The following is a 24,097-nucleotide window of genomic DNA, read 5'->3' on the forward strand; positions in this document are numbered from 1 at the left end:
GTTGGGGTATCACGCGTCTCCATTGGTACTAATTGAGATAAAGCAATGGAGACGCATGGTGCTTTATGTTAATAATATTTAAAAAACGATTTTTGAGCACATAATGTTGATTTCTATACAAAATGCATTATGTTAAAATTGAAAATGATTTCTTCAAAATTAATGTACCAATTACCAAAACAGGTTCGCTAACCCTAATAAATCGAGTGAACGCACGAAAAAGGACACACAGTGCAAGAAGTGGATAGTGGGTGTTTGACGTCCTGACGAGCACCATTCTAGCACACCCTTGACTGATATTGGAGTGTCCTTAGCGAGACACGAAGCAACGTTGCCTGTGTAGTGAAGTCACTTTTATCACATTTCACTTAGATTGTATCTACCATCCAATTAGCACCCTCCGACTACTTGAACGTAGTGATTTTATTTAGATATTCAGTGAATTGAAGTCAGCACGAGTCAACAGAGATTTCTACCAAAAAGTTACGAAAGAAGCTGACCTGCGTGAAGAATATCGATTTTTACTTCCATCCAACGAGCACCTAGTTAGAACCATCGTCATCTCAGCTGATTTCAGCATCGATTAGTTGCGTGAATTGTGCGTGAAGAGAAAACAGTCGAACGATGCATCACCTTAGGAGCAGTTCATCGATACAACTGTTGTTGGCGCGTGGGTTGCAGAATGGGTACACTAGTGGCGGGGCAACGGTGACTGTTGTAACCAAGCAAAATGGATCAAATAATGCACCGCTGCTGGAGGGGAGCGGCAATCTTGCGAAATACACACGCACAACCTCTGCTGGAATGGCTAAGGCGGCGATACGGAATCTCCACGACGATCGGAGGCGAAATCTCCATGACTCTTATGTGGTAAATATAATAATCACACAAGCTTGTATGATGAAAAATAATATTTTCTTCAAATAAAATAAAAAGCGGAGGGTTTGGTCCACTTTTAACAAAAAAAATAGCCTTCTCGGACGCAACATTTAAAAATAGTTTTTTTGTCATCTCTAGATCAAGATATATCAAGATATCTCACAAAAGAAAGGATTTTATTTAGAAAAAACAAGTTCTTCCCGGCAAACTTCGTCTTGCCCTTGTTTGGTTTCCTGACATTTCTTGCTTGTTTGCTAATTCAGCCTCCTGAGATCAAAATTTGATTTTACGAAAATTTTCCCATGCAATCTGTATTTTTTTCCGGAGTGAGTGGCCAAAGTGGCATTTTTTTAGCATATAAACCTTCCTTGGTCTTACACGAACCTAACGCAACAAAAAGCACCTCGATATGACGTTCCGTGTTGAACTGATTCGCGTTCGAACAAAACCATCGAATTTTTTTATATATATAGATATAGATGATCTGTTCATAAACTTCAAGCAAACCAAACACGTGGCTCTCGTTTCGCAGCACATTTTTTTTAGTTTTCGTATTTTTTCGCATGTTTTGCTACAAATCTAGAGTTCTATTCGAAAAGGTCCTATGAGCTATTGTATTTCATAAGTTTATAGGTCTTTTAAAAAAAAACTCTTGAAATATAATTTAAAAAATGCAAAGGGGTAATTCTCTACCAACTCACACGAAATCGGGAAAAGTTGCCCCGACCCCTCTTCGATTTGCGTGAAACTTTGTCCTAAGGGGTAACTTTTGTCCCTGATCACGAATCCGAGGTCCGTTTTTTGATATCTCGTGACGGAGGGGTGGTACGACCCCTTCCATTTTGAACATGCGAAAAAAGAGGTGTTTTTCAATAATTTGCAGCCTGAAACGGTGATGAGATAGAAATTTGGTGTCAAAGGGACTTTTATGTAAAATTAGACGCCCGATTTGATGGCGTACTCAGAATTCCGAAAAAAAACGTAATTTTCATCGAAAAAACACTAAAAAAGTTTTAAAAATTCTCCCATTTTCCGTTACTTGACTGTAAAAATTTTGGAACATGTCATTTTATGGGAAATTTAATGTATTTTCGAATCTACATTGTCCCAGAAGGGTCATTTTTCATTTAGAACAAAATTTTTCATTTTAAAATTTCGTGTTTTTCTAACTTTGCAGGGTTATTTTTAGAGTGTAACAATGTTCTACAAAGTTGTAGAGCAGACAATTACAAAAATTTTGATATATAGACATAAGGGGTTTGCTTATAAACATCACAAGTTATCGCGATTTTACGAAAAAAGTTTTGAAAAAGTTACTTTTGCGTTTCTCTTTGTTTCGTCGTCCGTGTCTGTCGCGGGTGACCATGAACGGCCATGATCGATGACGACCAACTTTTTCAAAACTTTTTTTCGTAAAATCGCGATAACTCGTGATGTTTATAAGCAAACCCCTTATGTCTATATATCAAAATTTTTGTAATTGTCTGCTCTACAACTTTGTAGAACATTGATACACTCTAAAAAATAACCCTGCAAAGTTAGAAAAAACACGAAATTTTAAAATGAAAAATTTTGTTCTAAATGAAAAAATGACCCTTCTGGGACAATGTAGATTCGAAAAGTACATTAAATTTCCCATAAAATGACATGTTCCAAAATTTTTTACAGTCGAGTAACGGAAAATGGGAGAATTTTTAAAACTTTTTTAGTGTTTTTTTCGATGAAATCTACGTTTTTTCGGAATTCTGAGTACGCCATCAAATCGGGCGTCTAATTTTACATAAAAGTCCCTTTGACACCAAATTTCTATCTCATCACCGTTTCAGGCTGCAAATTATTGAAAAACACCTCTTTTTTCGCATGTTCAAAAATGGAAGGGGTCGTACCGCCTTTCCGTCACGAGATATCAAAAAACGGACCTCGGATTCGTGATCAGGGACAAAAGTTACCCCTTAGGACAAAGTTTCACGCAAATCGAAGAGGGGTCGGGGCAACTGCTGTGTGAGTTGGCGGAGAATTACCCAAAGTTTTTTTTTAATTCTTGACAACGACACAAATTTCATGAAATTTGTTAAAATTTTTAAATTAACGATTCAGTCAAAAAAATCTTCGTAATATTTAAACACCCCCGCTGAGCAAATCAAAATTTAAGAGAGGCAAAATCGAGAGTGAAAAGATTGAAATAAAAAAAAATCGCCAGAATAATCCGAATATGATTAAGAGCGCGTTTTTGTAAAGTGTGTCACAGGTCGTATCGAAATGCCTCGTTTTGGATGAAACTTTCAGCGTTTCATCCATGTCAATTATCAGCCTTCTACGACAAAGGAGGTAAAACGGACATTAACATTCAAGGTCAGAAAAACATTAGAAATATAAAAAATACCCAGTTTTCGTACAATTTGATGAAATCAAATTCCCTTTGCTTTTAATATTCAAAATGTGCTATAAAGATCTTGGAATGGTTTCACTTTTCATATATCTTTTGCAAATAATTATACAAATAATAATAATATAGCTTGTAATATAGTCCAGACTCGATTATCCGAAGTTTCAACTATCAGAGTTTTTTTTAATTTCTTGTTTATAACATAAAATTCGAGTTCTGCGACCTCATTTTTGTAAAATTTGAGTTGTTGATTGCCTATTAAAAATACGATGCATTTTTTCAATATTACATCCCCGCCATTTTGGCCACCATCTTGGATTAAATATTCTAAATAATTTTAGCGTAGTTCAGGGGTCATACTAAAGCTCGACAATAAAAAAAATAGACAACGAAAAGTTTCTTGATACGATTATCCGAATTTTGCCGAGCGCTTCGGATAACCGAGTCTGGACTGTATATATTTTTAACAGCCTCCAACACCCTTATCAAAAGTTAAAAAAATGCGCACTACAAGCTGTGTGATTAACTTTTGAGCAAAACAGTTTTTTTTTCATAATTGAGTAATTTTCCGCCAAATCTCATCAAGTCAGAAAAAGTTGCCCCGGCCCCTCTCCGATTTGCGTGATTTTTTTTCCTTATGGATAATTTTTGTCCCTGATCACGACTCCGAGCTCCATTTTTCAATATCTCATGACGTAGGGCGGTTTTTTTTTGTAAAATCGCGATGACTCGAGATGGTTATGAGCAAATCCCTTGTATTATATTTATAAATAATATTTTTTTGTAATGGTCTGCTCTACAACTTTATAGAACATTGATACACTCTAAAAAATAACCCTGCACAGCTACAAAAATATGCGAAATTTTAAAGTGAAAAAAATGTTCTGAATGAAAAATTGCCCTTCTGGATTGTTGCAGATTCGAAAATTACATTAAATTTCCCATAAAATGACATGTTCCTCATGTCAGAATTTCAGAATGTTTGAAACTTTTTTCGTATTTTTTTTATTTTTTCGATGAACTATACGTTTTTTCAGAATTCTGAAAATATGTCTTATGTCACGAGATATAAAAAATTAAGCTCTGATTCGTGATTAGGGACAAAAATCACCTCTTAGGACAAAGTTTCAAGCAAATCGGAGAGGGGTCGGGGCAACTGCTGTGTGAGTTGGCGAAGAATTACCCAATCAGATTTTTCTGTAACAAATTTTGAACACCATAAACTTTTGCCTTGTATGCGTGCATTTTTTGGTCTCAATTTCTACATATTTAGAATTCCTGGGAAATTTTACTTGTGTTTTGTTACTGCCAGAATCTTTATGGGATAGTTTGAAGTGCTTTAAAGACCTTTTAAACATAAGATAAAGATTTTGATTTACGAAATTGCTAGGCAATTTAAAGAATTTTAAGATTTTGCGGATCTCAAATTTAAATGTCCGTTTACTTCACATCTCATTGGCGTAGATGGCTCATTAGATCATCTCATGATAGACAAAAAAAGGCTGAAAGTTTCATCCAAGTCAGGACAGCTCAAAATTACCTCTACAACAAACCGATCAATTTCAATAAAAAAAAACTGCCTTTCAGCCATCTGAATATTTATAAAAGCAATGTTTTTCTTTTAGATTGGTGTACCTGTTCTACCAAATTTCTACAATAAACGAGCGGCGTTCTACAAGGATATTGATTATGGCAATCAAGACTTTTTTCTTTCTAAGTAAGTAAAACATTAAAAACTTTTAAACCAGTTCAGAAACTAAGTTTAATATAAGATTTTATTAGGTGCCTTTAAGTTTTCATCAAAAAGAAATGACGAGGTTCTTCTAATTGGCTAAAGTAGTTTCAAGACTCAATGAAACACAGAAAAAAAAATAGAATCAGTAAACCGTACGTCAATATGAACTAAATTTGTGAGATTAATTTTACTACACTGAATTTCGGTTTAAATCTAAACCAACTCCCAGCGTGCCAATTTTTTTTAGCATTTTATATAAGAATGATTTAGAAGAATAAAATACTAACAATATTCAATCAACAACAATTCAAAATTTTTTAAATATTTTAAGAGTTATATTAGTTCGCTGAAAACAAAATGTTTCCTAAAGTATTAGTTTTTCCTACGTCGTACGATCAAAGAAATTTCGTCAGATTTCACGAAATTCTCTCTAAACAATTCAGTAAATTTCACCGGTTTTATCCGCGTCATAAATTTTCGGAGGTGTCATGTGTGCTGCTGTGTACAAATATCGCGATAAATACCTACTCAGAGTGTGTGTACTTATGGTACTACGTCACCCCGCGGTATCATATGTCGCAACTTCTGTGCCCAGTGTCATGTGCGAAAAAAAATCGCTTCTTTGGATAATCAACACGATTACATGACACGGTTGCCCACTCACGCATCGTTGTTGACAGGCACTTTTAATCTTATCTCTAACCACAGAGTGCTGTGCTCTAACCGTGAACTTGCGATAGTTATGGAAATTTTCACATGATATCGTGGTAGGCGTGGCAGGAAACGGTTGCTGGGTTAAAATTAGGATTATGTGTATTTTTGAGGGAAATGCAACAGTTTCAAATATTTGTTGAAGTTTATGTCGGCTGGTGAGGTACATTAAAATTTCTAAAACGCATTTTAAACAAAAATCAAGTAATATTCAAGCGTTTTAAGCAAAAATCAGGAAACATTGGCTGCAGCCAACTATACGAGCATTTCCTCTAGACTAGATTCTTTTCTCACTTACAAGCTTAATTTATGGACAGGGCGATCTTTTTCCTTTTAATTCAACTTCATTTTATATAGCTCATACAAGTTAATAATAAACTGTAATGATTTTTTTGATATATTTATATTTGCCATAGGAAATTTCCAAAACTTATCTAGACGCAATTTATTGCAAAGAGACCATGAAAATTAACATTTTGCGCGAGATTCAAAATATTTACCGTAGAACTTACTCCGATCTCCTACACACACTCACTGTCCATCACCAGCCCAAGGATGGCATTACGAATTATCACATGATAAATTTGCAAATTAACCGCCATCATCGACGCCTATCGAGGCGCTTGGCGACGTTCCTCTTTTTCGTGCCATCGTCTCTCCAGATGCCCGGGCCAAACTTGATAATTGCAGATCAAATCGATCGAAAAGTATAAAAGGATGTCCACGCTGGCCGGGCCGGACCAGTTGGGCAAGGTTTGGCAAAAAGCTAGCACTCTCCCCAATAATAATTTTGTTTTTCGCGTGCAAACATGGACAAGTTAACCGACGTGGAGAATTCCGACCGCGAAGAGGAAATTTTGAGCGGAAAGGGCACCGCCATTCCGCCGAAACAGCGGGAAGCTTTCGTAAAGTTGCTGGCCAATTTCATAAGGTGTGTGATGTGTGGTTGATTATTACATGCTAAGTGATTGTTGTTTCCCAGAAGCTTTCATTGATATTGAAATGTGTGAATTTGGTGAACAACAAAAAAGTCGGTTAATTATAATGATGTGTTTCTAAGGATGAAATCTGGCGAGATGCTTGATGCTTTCGGAACATCTACTTATCTCAAGTTAAAATGTATAACCCAAGATAACAGATGACACGTTTTTCACATGGATACAATCGTGTGTTTTTTTGTGAATTAAAATTCAAATATTATGCACGTTTTAGGTTACACAGGAGATGGTGTGGATTAGGATGTAACAAAAATGACTTTTTGGCGGGCATTCAGGGGTTTGTTCCGGTGGGCATACTGAGCCCAAATCCCAAATATGAGCTTGATTGGACGTAACAGGAGCTGGCGCTCCGTCCTTCAATTTTAAATGGGATTTAACCCGTAAAAGATTTTTCAAAATGTCACTTTTTGAGGCATTTTGGCCACCAATGCGTTTACAAAAACATCACTGGCGTGTAGGCCAGATCCTTGCGCATCTTTTGGTATATATAACATTGAAGTTTGGAGCACCCTGGAGGTCGGTACAGATCTTCAAAGTTTGCCATTTTTTCGAAAAATCGGTCCCAGCAAAATCAAATGGCGTCTCGGGCGTCGCGTGGTGCGACGCATATCTTTTTTGCCGTGGCCGATTTTTCGAAAAAATGCCAAACTTTGAAGGTCTGTACCGACCTCCAGGATGCTCCAAACTTCAATGTTATATATACCAAAAGATGCGCAAGGATCTGGCCTACACGCCAGTGATGTTTTTGGTAAACGCATTGGTGGCCAAAATGCCTCAAAAAGTGACATTTTTGAAAAAATCTTTTTTTACGGGTTAAATCCCATTTAAAATTGAAGGACGGAGCGCCAGCTCCTGTTACGTCCAATCAAGCTCATATTTGGGATTTGGGCTCAGTATGCCCACCGGAACAAACCCCTGAATGCCCGCCAAAAAGTCATTTTTGTTACACTCTAGTGTGGATACAAAATTGCGTTCTAAATCGATGATAAATTAAAATAAAATGCAGTGATAAGCAATATCTCAATTATTTAGAGTAAAAGAAGAAAAGAAAAATAAGAAAGACATTGAAATATTCTTTTTTTAAAGCTTGTGAGGTATTTCCCAACGAACGAAGAAATGTGTGCTAACCAACCGTAAACATAACTGAACTTTGTGTCATTCAATGATGTTGAAGAGAGAAGATAAAAAAAAGTCAATAGAGAACAGAACACTGATGAAGTCTGCAATTAGTAGAGGAAACACGTTAATCATGATAATTTAGAGGTGTGCAAAACCGTTCTTTTTTAGGGACCGGTCATTTTCGTTCGCTCATCAAAAAGAACCGCTCTTTTGAACGGCTCTTTCGCTCTTTTTCAAAATTTGGATGAAAAGGTTTTTTTTTAGAATTGTGTGATTTTATAAGTTATTTCACATTGGACTTTTATAAATTGTTTGATAAAACAAATTAAAACTGAAAACGAGAAGATGCCCTTGAAAACCATAGGTCTTGGTGGTTTCTTTGTCAAGATTTCTACTCGAACCTAAACATTCGAGTAATTAAATCTAGGATGCTGGAAAAAATGTTTTTAATTTAAAAAATGCGTTTATTTCTGCAAGAATTGAACTAATGCTGATATTTTATTTGGAGAAAATATTCTGTGAACTCTTTTTTACATTCTGATTTAATCGATAAAGTCTATAAATGCTAAAGTTTGATCGGACAAAAGGGGTTTGTTTAGAAAATCATTTACTTTTGGGATTAATTTTTATAAGCATTCAAATATTTAAAATAGCATTTTCAATTCTCAAAAATAAATTTCAATTTTCAATTCGGTTTTATTGGTGAATTATCAATAAACAATAAGTTCTTTTGAAATACATAACAGAGTTTTGGAGTTCCTTTCAGCTGTGTGTTACATCATAATCCATTTTGGAACAATTGTTGCTTGTAGTTAAGGGGTTACCGAACGTAAGAAAAAGATAAGAAAAAAAAAAAACTTACTAAAATTGCAAGGGAAAGGGGATAGAAATAGAGAAAGCTTAAAACTAGATCACAATTTTTTATCCTTTATAGATGTGCTTGATCATCAGCTCCCCGAGGGCCAGAAATTGCTCCGCCTTGTTACGGCAGGTCCGAAACCGCGTCATCATCTCCCCCGCGAGAGCAAAGAACTCCGGCAGGGTGAAGAGATCTTCCGCGGTGACTCCTTGCTGGGTCGCATCGCCGCCACCGGCAGCGACCACGCTCGCAAACGACCGCCCCCATCCAGGAGGGAACGCTGGGTTGTCCGCTGGAACCGTACGCTGGCCAGCTGCAGGAACGGCTGCGCTCGTACATCGCTGAGGAGGATGGGACGCTGCTGCTTTCTTCTTCCTCTTTTCCTGCTCCTCGAGGTAGGACTTCCGCGCGACGCATCCGCGGTAATTACCGGTATGGTTACCGCCGCAGTTCGCGCACTTGATGCGCGCCTTGGTTTGCTCTGCCTTGTCCCCCAGGTCCGCCTTGCACGGCAGTGCACACGCCTCAGAGAGGTGTGTTTCACCGCACTTCACGCAGCGGGGCCGGAGGTTGCAGTTCCGCGAGCCGTGGCCGAATTTCTGGCAACGGTGGCATTGTGCTGCGTCCGACGGGTTCTTTGAGTAGAACCGCCAGTTTACCCAAAAACCGTCCAACGCCTTAGTCCGCCGCAGGTCTTGAAGTTTGACGGTGCCGCGATCGAAGTACAACAGGTACAGTGTGTGTGTACCTGTGACTGTTGTCTTCCGCGAGAGGACTTTTATGTCTCGTGGCGTTATTCCGACACCCGAGAGGTGCTCCTTGAGGACGGAGGTCGGGCGATCTTGGTACCCCTGCAAGACGATCTTAACAGCGGTCTTCTGCACGGGGTCGAATTTGTAGAATTTGAAGTTTTTACCAGTGTTCCCTGCACCGCGTTCAGTCTGCGTGCGCCAGGTTTTTGTACACAAACGAACACCATCGTCGTGTGTAAACTCGAACCTATGAACTCGCACGCGAACATGCCTCCAAGTACACGAACACGTCTGAACAGCACCTCAGGTTTACACGCCGTGCATGCACTTCGAGTTTAAACCCCGGGTGCAGACTCCGAGTATTCAACTTCGTCGTTGCCGAAAATATTTTTGTTACCAATACACAGCCCTTCTCTAAGTTGCACGTATACACCGACAGACGGCAATGAGGGCCTCGTCGGAGCTCGACCATTCAATACGTAACTCAAAATTCGTATGGGGAACTTTTTTTTCGTGACGGCTTTCGCGGCACGCTCCCACCAACTGTTATGGAACAATATTTGAACATGGCGTATCTCTAAACAAGTTTTTCAAGAAAATGATCTTATAATGCTTATTTAGTCATTTTCAGCCGAAACAAGGCAAACACTTTATTAATTTAAACAATTCGCCACATTCAAATATTTGGCTAGTTGATATCGCATACGAAGAGTGAAGAGTTTGAGTGACGAGTCATCGCCGTGAGTGCCTGCTTATTTAACAGCGGTAAAGTGTTACTTTGTGGGTAAGTAAAACCTTTGATTTGTGAATTTTAATAGATTCTGATCATTAGAAATGTCATCTTCAAGTGATAGTCTCACCTACATTTTTGTAACTTCATATGTCCAAACATTTCATTTTGTTTCGCCAGATATATATGCCTTGAAAAATGCTTTCACTTACACAAGTAAAGCCGTGTTTGGAGCAATATAAACATGTCATGTAGCTGTGTTTGTCAGGCAACTGTGTACAATGAACAGAGCTCTGAGCCGAGAGCAAATATTTGAGCAAGGTTTTGCATTTTTGATATCAATGGCTTATTCAACAACGTATTATCAATCGTGCAGCCCTCATTCCCTACAGAGACAACTTTTGATAAAAAAAAAGATAACGTTGTATAGATTCTGTCAAAAAAATCCGGCGGTAAAAATAAATAAACTGCCAATCTAAACTATCTGAATTATAAATCTGATGAAACTTCTTTTATAAATGGCTAAGTGAACCGCAATGACAATGACCATTGTAGGTACCGTCATCTGGGATGAATCGGGACTATAGTCTGTATAGAAACAGCAGTGTTCAGAGCGTTTAATGATTTTAAATTTCCAAATATATGTACACATTTTGTTGGTCTGAGTCTGTTCTAACCGAAACCAACCAGAAAAATCTAAATATTGTGCTCCTGCATGGTTAAAACTGCTGTCCCAATTCGCCCCATGTGACCTACTTTTTATTCTTTATTTAGGAATATAACCATTTTGCCAGTTACTGACACTTACTGACAATACCGATGGCTGTTTGATTGTATTGAAAAAAAATAATAATTTTAGAATAACGAATTAATCAGTGACTTCAATGTTGAGAATCAAACACGTTACCACTGCGTTACGGGCGCTTGATAAGTTGAGAGAGACAAGCGCAACCATATTCTGCCTTTTCCCACTGAGAAATGAAACGACCCGATCAGTCTGATGGTAGAATTTAATCGGGCTGATGGTAGAATTTGAATCGGACTTTCTCTTGCTACATATTCTGTACAAAAAGATAACACCATGTAACGCCGTCTCCCTATCTATAGGATAAACTGTTTGAAAGACTGAACAATCACAATTCTTTATTGGTTTGCGTGTTATTCACTAGCCAATCCTCTCACTTTTTCCTTTTGATTTATCCTCTCGGCCTTTTATTGTGGGTGTATTTAAAATATCTAATGGCAAATTACAGATGGATGTTTCTTCATTATTGTGTTATTTTCAATTGACAGCTTATGATGGCGGGCATCGACATCAAGAATAAGTATTTTACATTCGACGAAGCAGCTCAAGTATATCGATGCAATTTTGAAGGATGCATGGGAACAGTTAAGAACGCGAGCAGCAGCTTTAAGCGGCACGTTGCTCAGATACACCCAGATGAAGCAGCACGCATCGGGTTGTCCGGTTATAAAAAGCCTAAAACGGAGACCGAAGCTGACCCACCATCGATTCAGCATGCAACAATTACTGTTGACCTACATCGCCATAACTTTTTCCAAGCACAAGTGGAAATGGTTGCGATCCACTCTGTTTCGTTTAATTACTTTGACAGCAACAGCTATCGAAACTCCACTGGAATAATGGCACAGAAATTGAAGCTCCCAGCTAACGCGGATGCGATGGCCGATGCCGTCTCCCGAGTCGCCAACATGGTGCGTAAACTTATATCTGAAGAGTTGAGCTCGAAATTGATTACGATCAAATTTGACGGTGCAAGTCGTCACAACAGAAAAATCCTGGGGATAAATTCCCAGCACCTGCACAAAGGAAAGCAGGTTATCAGGACGCTGTCGATGGAGGAGATGACCGATCGCCATACGGCGGTCAATTTAAAGGACCGAATCATGCACGTGCTGGAGACTTATGGGCTTGGCATCCGACATCTTTACGCAGCCGTTACCGATCAAGCAAGAAACGGAATTAAGTGCACTGAACTGATGCGGGCGGAACAGGACAAGGTTATGGCACCAACCGAACACGATACTACAGCGGATGAAGTTGATGGTGTCTATGGTGATCATATCACACAAGAGGACCATGATGATGTGGCCATGGACGAAACCGTCGAGGGAATTATTTCCATGGTGGATGACATCCTCCAACATGGAACTGCCGGATGTATAGAGGTGATAAAGTGCGGCGCTCATTCACTTAATCTAGTGTTTAAGGATGCGCTGAAAGGATCTCCGAACAGCTGGCTCGGAACACTCCGAAAAGTTGTGAAGGCCGCAAAAAGGACTGAGAACCGGGCCTTTTTTTCATTGGCGAAAGTTCCATTGCCGCTCATAGATGTTGAGACAAGATGGAACTCTGTTTACAAAATGGTACTCAGCGTCTTTGCGAACAAAGAATTCTACATCGAAGTTGGAGATAAGTGCCCGGACCTGCTCGTTTCCGAAGAAATTTGGATTACAGCTGGACAGTTTGTGGAAGCTTTCAAACAACTTTACATCGCAACAACCGAATTTCAAGCGGATACGATGGTTATGGGTGATATGTTCAAAATTCTCAAACATTGCCAGTGGGAGCTCAAAAGGCTGGATAAAGCGAACCCGTTTGTAACCCCCCTCCTCTCAGCATTGGACCGTCGCACGACAGCGTTAAAAAGTAACAACGCCTACAAAGCAGCGATGCTGTTTGACCAACGGTGGAGTTTTCTAAATTCCACTTTTTTTACTGATAAAGATAAAGCTGAGGCAATCGTGAGTATTTGCTTTAAAAAGCCAAACGAACAAACAATATTTATTTTTTTATAGGAGCACGTCCTTAAGGTGGCCAAAATGCTAGACATGCTTAAGGAACCCGTCAACCCGGAAACCGAACATTCTGCTCCACGTGTCATCGACGATTTCGCTGCAATGTTGGAGGAAGAATGCGGCTTGCCCGCGACCGAACGAGAGGAGGACGTGGACCTCAAGTTAGCGCTCATAAATATGGCAAATGCTACTACTCGTCTACATCACGACACAGACATCATCAAACATTGGGAGTCCAAAGCGTCGGATAATAAGCAGCTATATGAGCTAGCTTGCGTGGTGCTCGGTGCGCCTATATCGCAAGTTTCCGTCGAGCGTTGCTTCTCGTATATTAAGCTGCTACTTGAAAACCATCGCCTTCGTATGAGCAACGAACGCCTTAACGATCTCATGATCATTCGGTGCAATCGTGATTTGCTACCGGCAGCCATCCTAAAGATGCAGTTGTGAGTTAAATAAGTTCGAATTTCTTGTTTCATGATCTCGTGAGTTCCAAAATAAAAAAAGTAATCCTCTGAAAAGGTTTAATCAAATATACCGAAATAAAAAATCTTACTTAACCTTCCGAAAGTCGCGTTTTTTGGCCTTTCTTACAAACGTCATTACAAATGTTGCATAAAGTGATCTAACGCGACGTATTGCCTATCCAATTAAAAATCAAATTGTTACTTTTACAGCATGGCTTATTGATACAACTTTGCCGAGATAGGATTTTGGACTCATCCACAGATAAAAAAAACCATGTCGCGCCTTCGTCCCTGTATATAAGTGTGGTTCAAAAAATCAAATTTTTCGCTCTACAGCATTGCCTTGGCGTTCTAGATTGCAAGATTCCTACTCGAAACTAAGTGTCCGAAGGCTTGATTGTTGAGGCAATAGCAAACCTTTTTTTACACCTTTGCTTCCATCCACCCCGGGATTCGAATTGACGACCTTTGGATTGTTAGTCCAACTGCCTATCAGCGACTCCACCGAGGCAGGACCCAGGGAGACGGCTCCTACACCTGGATTGAGCTAACGACCTAACCTTTTTAAGGTTAGTCCGGGGCCAACATTTACTTCCCGTCCGACGGAACGCGTGATCAGACAAATCTCGTATCGAAAAATGCCACCGGGACCGTCTGGGATCGAACCCTGGCCGACTGGGAGAGAGGCAATCACGCTTACCCCTACACCACGGGTCCCGGAATAAGTGTGGTTCATAGTAGCTTACTTTTTCTTCTAGTTCAAAATAAATCCTGATGGTATGCAGAGCTTAAATCCCAAGTAAAAGCAACCCAAGCCAAATCAATTGTGAACGAGATTCAACTACGAATATCGATGTCATTTTGTTTTTTTTTCTCTTGAAGATTTTTTTTTAATTCGAAACAACTTTACTGAAGACTGCAAAGAGTTTCGTCCACCCAGAAGAAATGTTCAGATCTTATTTTATCCGTCCTCGAAACCCATTTTTTTCTTCAAGCTCCATTGGTATTTGAAGTTGTCGCACTTAGAGACTTTAAAATTAGTTTTAGTTATAAACTCAATGAAAAACTATTGTTTTGTTGCATAAGTTTGTATAAAAAAAGCATTCAATCCGCAACCTGTAAACTTTTCTACCATTCTGCTGAATTCAATAAATTTTTATATTTTTTTGTTGTAACTTAATATGGCATCCAAAAAATAATCTCCGGATTACACACGCGTAATATCGGATAAATTTCCTCGATAGTATTTAAAATATTCCTGGCAAAACATTGTGAAAGGACCGAATAAGATTTAAAATGATACAGTCTACTGTCTCCCTCTTTATATAAACGTCAATAATCGACAGTTTCTCCTAAAGGTATCCCCCAAATGCTTATACCCCAAACCCCTCTCCCCCTCTCACCCCTGCATTATTATGAGTGGATGATGCCTTGCGTGAGCATGTTATGCCTATGAAAAAAAAAACACTTCAAAAACGCCGATAAAAAAGATTTTGAAAACGTCACTTATGTTATCGGCACAGAGCTCTGATCTTCCCAGCAACGAAAATATTTTTGTTACCAATACACAGCCCTTCTCTAAGTTGCACTTATACACCGACAGACGGCAATGAGGGCCTCGTTGGAGCTCGCCTGTTGAATACGTAACTCCAAATTTGTATAGGAAATTTTTGTTTCGTTACGGCTTTCGCGGTACGCTCCCTCCAACTGTTCTGGAATAATATTTGAACATGGCGTATCTTTAAACAAGTTTTTCAAAAAAATGAATCTATAAGGCTTATTTTATCGTTTTAAAGCAATACAAGGCAAAGGCTATATTAATTTTAACTAATCGCCATTTTCAAATGTTCGGTTAGATAATACCTTAGGATGCCATCTTAGACCCACAGACCTACAAAACAGTGGGTACGCTTGTATGTATGAGAGCAATCAACCGTTTCCCGGGCTTCTGGGAATAGGGGGTCGAATTCAAATTACGTGTGGGCAATATTTCATACTAAATTATACACGAATGCCGTCACCCCTGCAGAAATTAGCCCTGGGGGTGAGATTGAGCCATACAGATATATGTAGTCTCAGATGGCCCAATTTTACCCCTGCTGAAAATTGTCGGAGTGTCATTTAAATTTAAATTTTAAAATATATATCCGTTTAAGTATGGAAATAGCAAAAAAATATGTTACTACGGTATTCAATGACAGACCCCGATCTTGCTTATGCAAAGCGACTGCTGTATGTATGAAACATCTAACACTACTACATTCAAACTATCCGATCATCTTCGTTTGAACGCCGTTTAAACCTGAGGTTCTGTACATCAAGTTTACACCGGGTGCGCGTTTGGTGCAGCGTTCGGCGAGAACTCGAACATAGCGACGAGACGTGTTTGAGGTTCATGCGCACGGAGAACTTGTGCTCGGGTGCAAAACTGTACCATGTTCGGGGAAGACTGGTTTTTACGCTTCAATTTCTCCACAACCAGGTCGAAGTTCTTTTGGTCAAATGTGAACACTTGCACTGACGATTTACCTATTTTGAGGCAGTACACGAAGCCTTCCAGCTGCTCGTCAACATCTTCCGCCAACGTGTCCAAAACGAAAATTGGTGGTGGTCGTCGTTCCTTTGGAGTAATTACTTTTTTTGGCGAAATCACTTTCTTCCGTGTACGACCATCGTCGTCGTCGTCGTCGGTAGTGCTACCGTCGGTGTTGTTGTTGTTGCTTTCCTCGTCACTCAGTCTCGCGAACTTGTTACTGGTGGGAATGTTGGCGGATGTTGAAGCGCCATCGGTCGACGGATTGCCGGAAGTAGCTGAACGGAGCCTAATAGGGCTGCGATCCTGGACGCGGTAATTAGCGTGTAATAATTTCGGGTCGAATCCTTTGGCGCACACACTCCCGGCGCGATGGCGGACGACGCGGCGTTGGGTTGTTTACCTTTTTGCACACGGCCGGTAGACGAACTTCGCGGGTTTTTCGAGGCCGCACTCGAACTGCCACGGCCACGGCCGGCCCTTGGCATGCTGCAGGAGCAAACTCGCGGCTAATCCCGGTAAATTACGGCGAAAAATTTCGAAAAAACGATGGAGCACTGAGCACTTGACTGCTGCTTGCACTCGTGCGTACACGGAGGTGTCAAAAATAAATTTAATACTACATATTTTTGGAAATTCAATAAATTATATTTATAACATAAATCATGCCATCTTGAAAAGGATCTTTCAAGAGACCGAAGTTTAAAAAAGAACCGTCTCTTCGTTCCTATTTTTTTTTAAACTTCATCATCATTTTAAATCAAAGAATGATTAAAACATAATTGCTGATATTATTCATTCAAAGGATTTAGAAAGATGTCAAAGAATTTATAAATTTTTTTTGCCAATTTCCCTTTTTAATTTTGTAATTTTTGATACTGTTTTTTAATCAATGTTAATTTATCTACACAGAAAAAAAAAATCATGGTAATATTACATCTGGGAATGGGTACATCTTTTATGTCAGAAAAAAGGTGTAATTTTACCTCTGAAAATGTGTAATTTTACCACTTTTCTGGTGTAATGTTACTTTTTCAGTCTAAATTGAGGTAAAATTACATCATAAAAGAGGTAATATTCAACCTTCCAAATTAGAGGTAAAATTACACCTTTTTTCTGACATAAAAGATGTACTCCTTCCCAGATGTAATATTACCATGATTTTTTTTCTGTGTAGTGGTCAGTTTTAATCTGTTTTTTTTTCAATGAACATTTAGTTTGATATGATTTTATGTTTTACCACTTATTTTAAGCAAAATGTTTGAAGAGACAAGTTTTTTTAACAGTTTTGCAATAACTTAAAATTTCTTGGATTTTCTTATGCAATTTCAAAGTTTTCTTTATGTTTTCAAAACGTAAAAAAAGTTTTTCAATTTTGGATTTTATTCGATATTTAAGTTTTCTGAAAACTGAAAATCAAGCTTTATGTAGAGTAGGTAATTCACTTATACTCTCAAAAAAAGTTTAAAGGCAACACTTGAAAAAAAAAAACAACATATTTTTAATTACTTAATGAATTTAGTTCAACAATTAAACATATTTACCAAAATAAAACCATTGCCAAACTCAAGTTGAAATCTGTTTTCAAATATTCAATCTATGTGACAAAATGCTATAGAATCATAACTCTAAGCTGGCCATTAGGCTCTATTTTTATATTAGTTTTCCATTAACTAAACCTCTTGTTTGATAAACAAAAATTAATAGAGATCATATGATTCATGAAAAATATTATGAAGATCTGTGTCAAAGACTCCAATATTAATTAAGATTTTGAATGTCCTAAACAGCCTTTCCATACTCAAATATATTGAAATAGTGAAAAGAACCATACATTTAAAGTATGTTACTAAAGCAAAATTAAGCGAATTCAATTTGAAAATTGCACAAAATGTTAAAAAATTATTCAAGAGTTAAAAAATAATTTTCAAACAAGTATGCTTAGAATTCCCGACTTTTTGACAAAAAAACATTAATTCCCGACGTATTCCCGATTTTTGGCGGATTTTGGCGAATTCCCGACTTTTTCCCGACTTTCTCGATTTCCCGACTTGAGTGGACACCCAGCTAAACTTTGAAAGATTGTAAAAAGGGCGGTTTTTGTATATTGGTAGAAAGGTATTTGAAAGACCTTTCCAACGCATTCAACCCATCAAAAGTTATGAGCACTTAAGTGTTATTAGTTACATTTTGGACAGTCTAACTAACCATATCGGTGTTATTAATTTGGCGAAATAACTCCCCTTCTACAATGGACGTTTTATAACTTATTTATATACATTTTTTAGGCCGGATCTCAAATATTTTGATGTAAAAGTTGTCCGGATCTACCATGCGACCCATCGTTGGATAGGTACTCAAAAGACCTTTCCAACGAGCCCAAAAGATTGAATATCTGACCCATCAAAAGTTATACGTACTTTAGTGTTTTTAATACACTGTTTTTTAGGCCGGATCTCAGATATTTTGATAAAAATAAGTGTTATTTATACACTTTTTAGAGACTGTGTTGTGTATTCACTTTATGAATGTGAGGAAGGCACCAACCATCTAAAGGTTGATTAAGTAACGTTTTTTTTTAAATTAAGACTAACATTTCAAATGGTCGTAATATTGAATGTTTTGCCCCATAGTCATCATTGTTTAATAGTAAATAAACACTCATTAAAATAAACTAAACAAATAATTCATCTTTTGCAACTTGCTTTACTAACATTAGAACCAAATTCACTTTATATTTTTATGCAAAGCTTCCAAAGTAGGAGACACTATTCAATGGTGTTGATGTAAGTATATAGTATTTCGCACACATTGAAGCACAATTAGGTAGTTTTTTAAGTTCCAGTAGCTATTTTTTTTATTTTGATACGTTATAAAGAAAATGGCATTAACATTTTTTAAACAATTTTCAGACAACGTGACACGGACAAGAAACATGCGGAAGATCTCCTATTCGATATGTTTAAGAATGAAGAAACAGGTCTCCTCAACATTGGAAAATTTCTGGCGGTAAGTTACAGATACTATTCAGTTCAATTGAATTAGATTTGCAAACTCAATTTGGACTGTAGTGAGCTGGCTTTTTTAATGGAGCAGCATGGTAGTTAACTCATGCGTCTCCATTATCCTCATTTTCTCAAAACAAATCTAAAAGTGTCCTTCTTTTTCAGGCGCTTCGCACGATCGGTATCCGTCGGAACGACCCCCGCATCGGCGAGATGATGGACAACCTGAAGAAGGTCCACAAGCTGAACAATTACGACAATGGGTCTCCGCTGTCGCAGAATCTCAACGCGGAAACGTTCAAGGCGGTCATCGCGCCCAACATCGTGCTGATTGCTCGGGCCTTTCGGCACCAGTTTGTGATTCCGGACTTTCAGGGCTTTACGAAGGACATCGAGGAGGTGTACTGGAAGTGCAAGAGTAATACAGATGGCAAGGTGGCGAGTTATATTCCGCAGCTGGCGCGTGTCAATCCAGACTATTGGGGAGTGAGCGTGTGTACGATTGATGGTCAGCGGTTCTCGATCGGGGATTCGAACGTGCCCTTTACACTGCAGAGTTGCAGCAAACCGTTGACGTACGCGATCGCTTTGGAGAAGTTGGGACCAAAGTTGGTGCACCAGTACGTTGGCCAGGAGCCCAGTGGACGGAACTTTAACGAGTTGGTTCTGGATCATACGAAGAAGCCGCACAATCCGATGATCAACGCTGGCTCAATTTTGACCTGTTCGCTGCTGAAGACGTTGGTCCATCCGGAGATGACGTTGGCGGAAAAGTTCGACTACACCCAGAATTGGTTCAGCAGAATGGCGGGAAATGAACCGTTGGGCTTCAACAACGCGGTATTCCTGTCGGAACGCGAAGCCGCTGACCGGAACTACGCGCTTGGGTTTTACATGCGCGAGCACAAATGCTACCCGGAGAAGGCCAACCTGCGCGAGTGCATGGACTTTTACTTCCAGTGCTGCTCGATGGAGGCCACCTGCGAAACGCTGGCAATTATGGCCTCCACGCTGGCCAACGGTGGCATCTGCCCGCTGACCGAGGAGAAGGTCCTCCAGTCGGAAAATGTCCGCGATGTCCTGTCACTGATGCACTCCTGCGGCATGTACGACTTTTCCGGCGAGTTTGCGTTCAAAGTGGGACTTCCGGCCAAATCCGGAGTGTGCGGAGGTGTGATGCTTGTTATCCCCAACGTTATGGGCATCTTCATGTGGTCACCTCCGCTGGACCCGCTCGGCAACAGCTGCCGAGGTGTGCAATTCTGCGAGGAACTCGTCAACATCTTCAACTTTCACCTGTACGACAACCTCAAGCACGGCTCCAACAAGAAGGATCCCCGCCGTCATCGGTACGAAACCAAGGGCCTTTCCGTGGTGAACCTCCTATTTTCAGCCGCCAGCGGAGACGTGACCGCTCTGCGGAGACACAAGCTGTCCGGAATGGACATTACGCTGTCGGACTACGACGGTCGAACCGCCCTCCATCTGGCCTGTTCCGAGGGTCACCTCGAGTGCGTCAAGTTCCTTCTTGAACACTGCGGAGTACCTCATGACGCAAAGGATCGGTGGGGAAATCGACCCATCGATGAGGCTGAGACATTTGGACACGTGGAGGTGGTCGACTTTTTGAAGGAATGGAACGATAAGGTTGAGCTGGCCAAAAAGTTGGGCAACGAAACGGGATATAATTCGGACCAGGATAGTGTCAAGAGTGGGTCATCGGCAGGGAGTGAGTTGAGCCAGAAACATCCGACGGACATCTTGAAATAATTTGCTCGAATATCAGTAACTTTACTTATTTTAGCTAATTCATCGATCATAAATTTATCATGCGCAAATGAAAAGTATTATAAACATTTTAGTTATACGTTTAGATAGACGTGCTTTCGTGCATAAAAAATGGCTTGAGAAAAATCATTCGACAAGCATAATTTTACCACAAATTAATTTTAAATTTAGTTAAGCAGATCTGATAAACTCAATCACTGAGAAGGAATAAAGCAAGACAATAATGAATGGCTTAGCGTAGATGAATCTTTACAATATATACTTACTGAGTGTAGTTCAATTAAAAAATGTTTGACAAGTGTCAATTACGATAATAAACACAAATAATGTACAATGTGAGACTAATGCTCGAACATGGAATTCCTGAGGACATACAATGTGTGAAATAAAGTGTATAAGTCTGTTGCAAACCGAAAATTATTGTTTTATTGGGGGGATTCAGATCAATACATCGTTAAATAAATTGGATTATATGATACTAAATTACATTGTATTTTGTTTTTAAATTTATGATGCATTTTTTATGACCAAAAATACAGGCTCAATATAATTTTGGGAGCTGTTCAAAAAGAAAGCTTTTGAAATTAAAAAATCTGTATCTCGAGATCGGGTTTTCTGATCGATTCGGTGTCTTCGACAAAGTTGTAGGTATTGCTTGGATACTGTTTAAAAAAGTTACTTTCTAAAATAAAATAACCCATTTTTTTAGTTCGACTTTTAACACAACCAAAAATTGAGCAAATAACTATTTTTTTGATAATTCTCTTACTGGTTTTTATGCGCTAATTTTCGACCACATCAAATGTTAAAATTGATAATATTATGTGTTATGTTTTTTTTAAATATTGTCACTTAAAAAATCGACCTATTTTGGTGATGTAGGAAAAAACTTAATTTTACCACCTGATTGCTTACCTTTTTTTTATCTTTCGATTTTTTTAATGCAATAAATATATCACTCTTCCGAGCACTCTTCACTTTTTTCTTGGCAAATTGCTACTCGCCCCTTAGGTCCAAAATTGTCACAATGATTTAACATGTTTGTCGACCGAATTTGTGCGGCTGGGGCTGAACCGTACGTCAAAAAAGTTCGCCACTTGCTTCTAGTTTTCAACCAATCAGAAGGTAGTTCCAAAAAAGGCACAAAAAAGGTCGTATGCTAGAAACAATACACCCAAAATAGGGACAAAAAATGTTTTAGATTTTTGGGCTTATACAGGGATATAAAGTATTTTTATCAAATAAGTGATTAAGTACGAGCGTTACCATTAAAAAACTTACTTATTCATGTAATATAAACAAGGCTGCCTATTAGGATGGCTCGACATGATCGATTTTTCAGAACAAAGTTTTTTCGGTCCCTTTTGGGTCCCTGAACAACCCCCCAAAATTTGGGAGCGATTGGTTCAGCCCACACTTTGCGCAAAGCGATTCAATTTTGTATGGGATTTAGTATGGGAAAACTAACTTTTTTGTATTTTGATTTTTATAATTTTCAGGTTTCACTGAATTTAAAAACCAATACCGTAGGAGTGTAGCCCTGATTGTCCTCTAAAACTTTCCCGAAGAAAGTATGGTCCTATCTCTCTTCTGAAAAAAGATATAGCGATTTCAAAAGTTCGATTGGAAAATAAGTTGAGAAAATTATATTTCCTGACAACACTGGCAGTACATTTACGTAATATGAGTACGACATTTGTTTCTAACTCGTTTCAAGTGCATCCTAGGTAAATGGTGTCTTCTGGAAAGTTGTTGTATATACACAGGGCTATCTTTTAAAAATATTGACGTACAGGGTGACACCACTACAGGGTGTCAAACCAACCCTAACTTTTTCTGTTGGCCATTTAGAGGATTGGTGTATTCGGCAAAGTTGTTGAGAAAGTTATTTAACGTAACTTTTATCATTAGGGAACAGGGTGACACCACTACAGGGTGTCAACTCAATCCTAACTTTTTCTGTTGGCTATTTGGAGCATTGATGTGTTCGGCAAAGTTGTAGAAAAACATATTTTATGTGTCCTCCAACAATAAGTGACGTGGTGACACCACAACAGGAGGGAGGGGAAGGTTACTCAACTCAACAAATTCTCAAGATGGTCTTTTAAAATATTGATTTTTGCAGCAAAAGTGCAAAGAAGCTTATTTCATGACATTCGGTTAAGAGGATTACACAACAACCGGGTGTAATTTCATAACTAGGTCGAGCTAATGATCTAATCTCCAATGACTTCAGACAGTTTCCAGATATATGTTTTAAAAATACATGTGTCTGTAATCAACATGACTTCTAATCTCCAATCTATCATAAGCATAACAAATCAGACGTTTTTGTTAAATTCAAGTATTGGTATCGAACATAAGTTGATCTTGAGTGAAAATTTTGAAAATTGTTTTTTTATGGTTTTATGTATGACGTTGTTTTGCCAGTTAAAAGTCCCAGTTCTAAGTGTGCTTTTACTTGGCAAACATTGCTAACCGAGTTTCAATATATATTTTCTAATGAATTCATTCAAACCTGTAATTATTTTTTAATTACCCTATCCCTAAAGAATTTTTATTTGAAATAGAGTATCTCAACAACCTCTAAAATTTTAATGTGTGAATTTTATGTTAATAAGTTAATTGTGCTCAGAATTACTTAAATTATGATCGAATGATTAATTGAATATTATTGAGAGGAAAAAAACGCGGATTACATTAGATCTTTTGATACTCCTTTATGCAAATCGAGGGAACCGCAATTGAAATGATTTTATAAAAAAGGTGTTTAATCAATAACACTGATATTCCTGGCTCAAAGTTGGTAAAGATTCTTAAAAGTACAATACAGTCGGGAATAATGTACGCTACAATACTCTTCGATAATAATTTAATAACCTAAAAAACAAAGATTTGTTAAAAAATAGCTTATTCTGCTATCTAAAATTATTTCAAGAAAATCCAATAGCAGAGGACAAAAATATTCTCGATAGCTCAACTTGGTATTGGCGAGATAAATTTATTTGCAATGGTAATTAACTGTTATAAAAAATAAAACAATACTTAAAATAGTCCAAATAGTGATCTTAAAAAAACTTCAATAACTTTACTTAAGTTTGAAAGTACCCTTAAGTAAAGTTCTAGCAATATTAAAAAAGCAATAGCCAATAGCAATAAAATATTTCGCTACACGCAATTAGAAAATGTTCGAACAATTTATTGGTTACCTTGGGCGGGATATCAATAATTAAATAATCCGTTCGCAATTTATTTTATGACCGGAATAATTTAGTATATCTGGCGTTTTTTTTTAAATATTTGCAAACATGCCAA

At 38.4% G+C, this 24,097-nt stretch overlaps 1 protein-coding gene across 2 annotated transcripts; it reads left to right on the top strand.

Annotated features, from left to right (window-relative positions):
- Nucleotides 1-215: 215 nt before the first annotated feature.
- Nucleotides 216-21,199, top strand: LOC6038240 (glutaminase kidney isoform, mitochondrial). Of its 2 annotated transcripts, XM_038262286.1 has the most exons (5): nt 216-870; nt 4,891-4,982; nt 18,740-18,775; nt 18,902-18,998; nt 19,160-21,199. In XM_038262286.1, the coding sequence occupies exons 1-5, from the start codon at nt 625-627 to the stop codon at nt 20,762-20,764; spliced, it is 2,076 nt and encodes a 691-aa protein (XP_038118214.1). In that variant the 5' UTR covers nt 216-624; the 3' UTR covers nt 20,765-21,199. The 2 variants fall into 2 exon arrangements, with proteins under 2 accessions (XP_038118214.1, XP_001848066.2); XM_001848014.2 differs by lacking the exons at nt 216-870; nt 4,891-4,982; nt 18,740-18,775 and adding an exon at nt 6,481-6,642.
- Nucleotides 21,200-24,097: the final 2,898 nt, after the last annotated feature.

Source organism: Culex quinquefasciatus, chromosome 3 (assembly GCF_015732765.1).
Source record: "Culex quinquefasciatus strain JHB chromosome 3, VPISU_Cqui_1.0_pri_paternal, whole genome shotgun sequence".
In the NCBI taxonomy this organism is placed as follows: domain Eukaryota; kingdom Metazoa; phylum Arthropoda; class Insecta; order Diptera; family Culicidae; genus Culex; species Culex quinquefasciatus.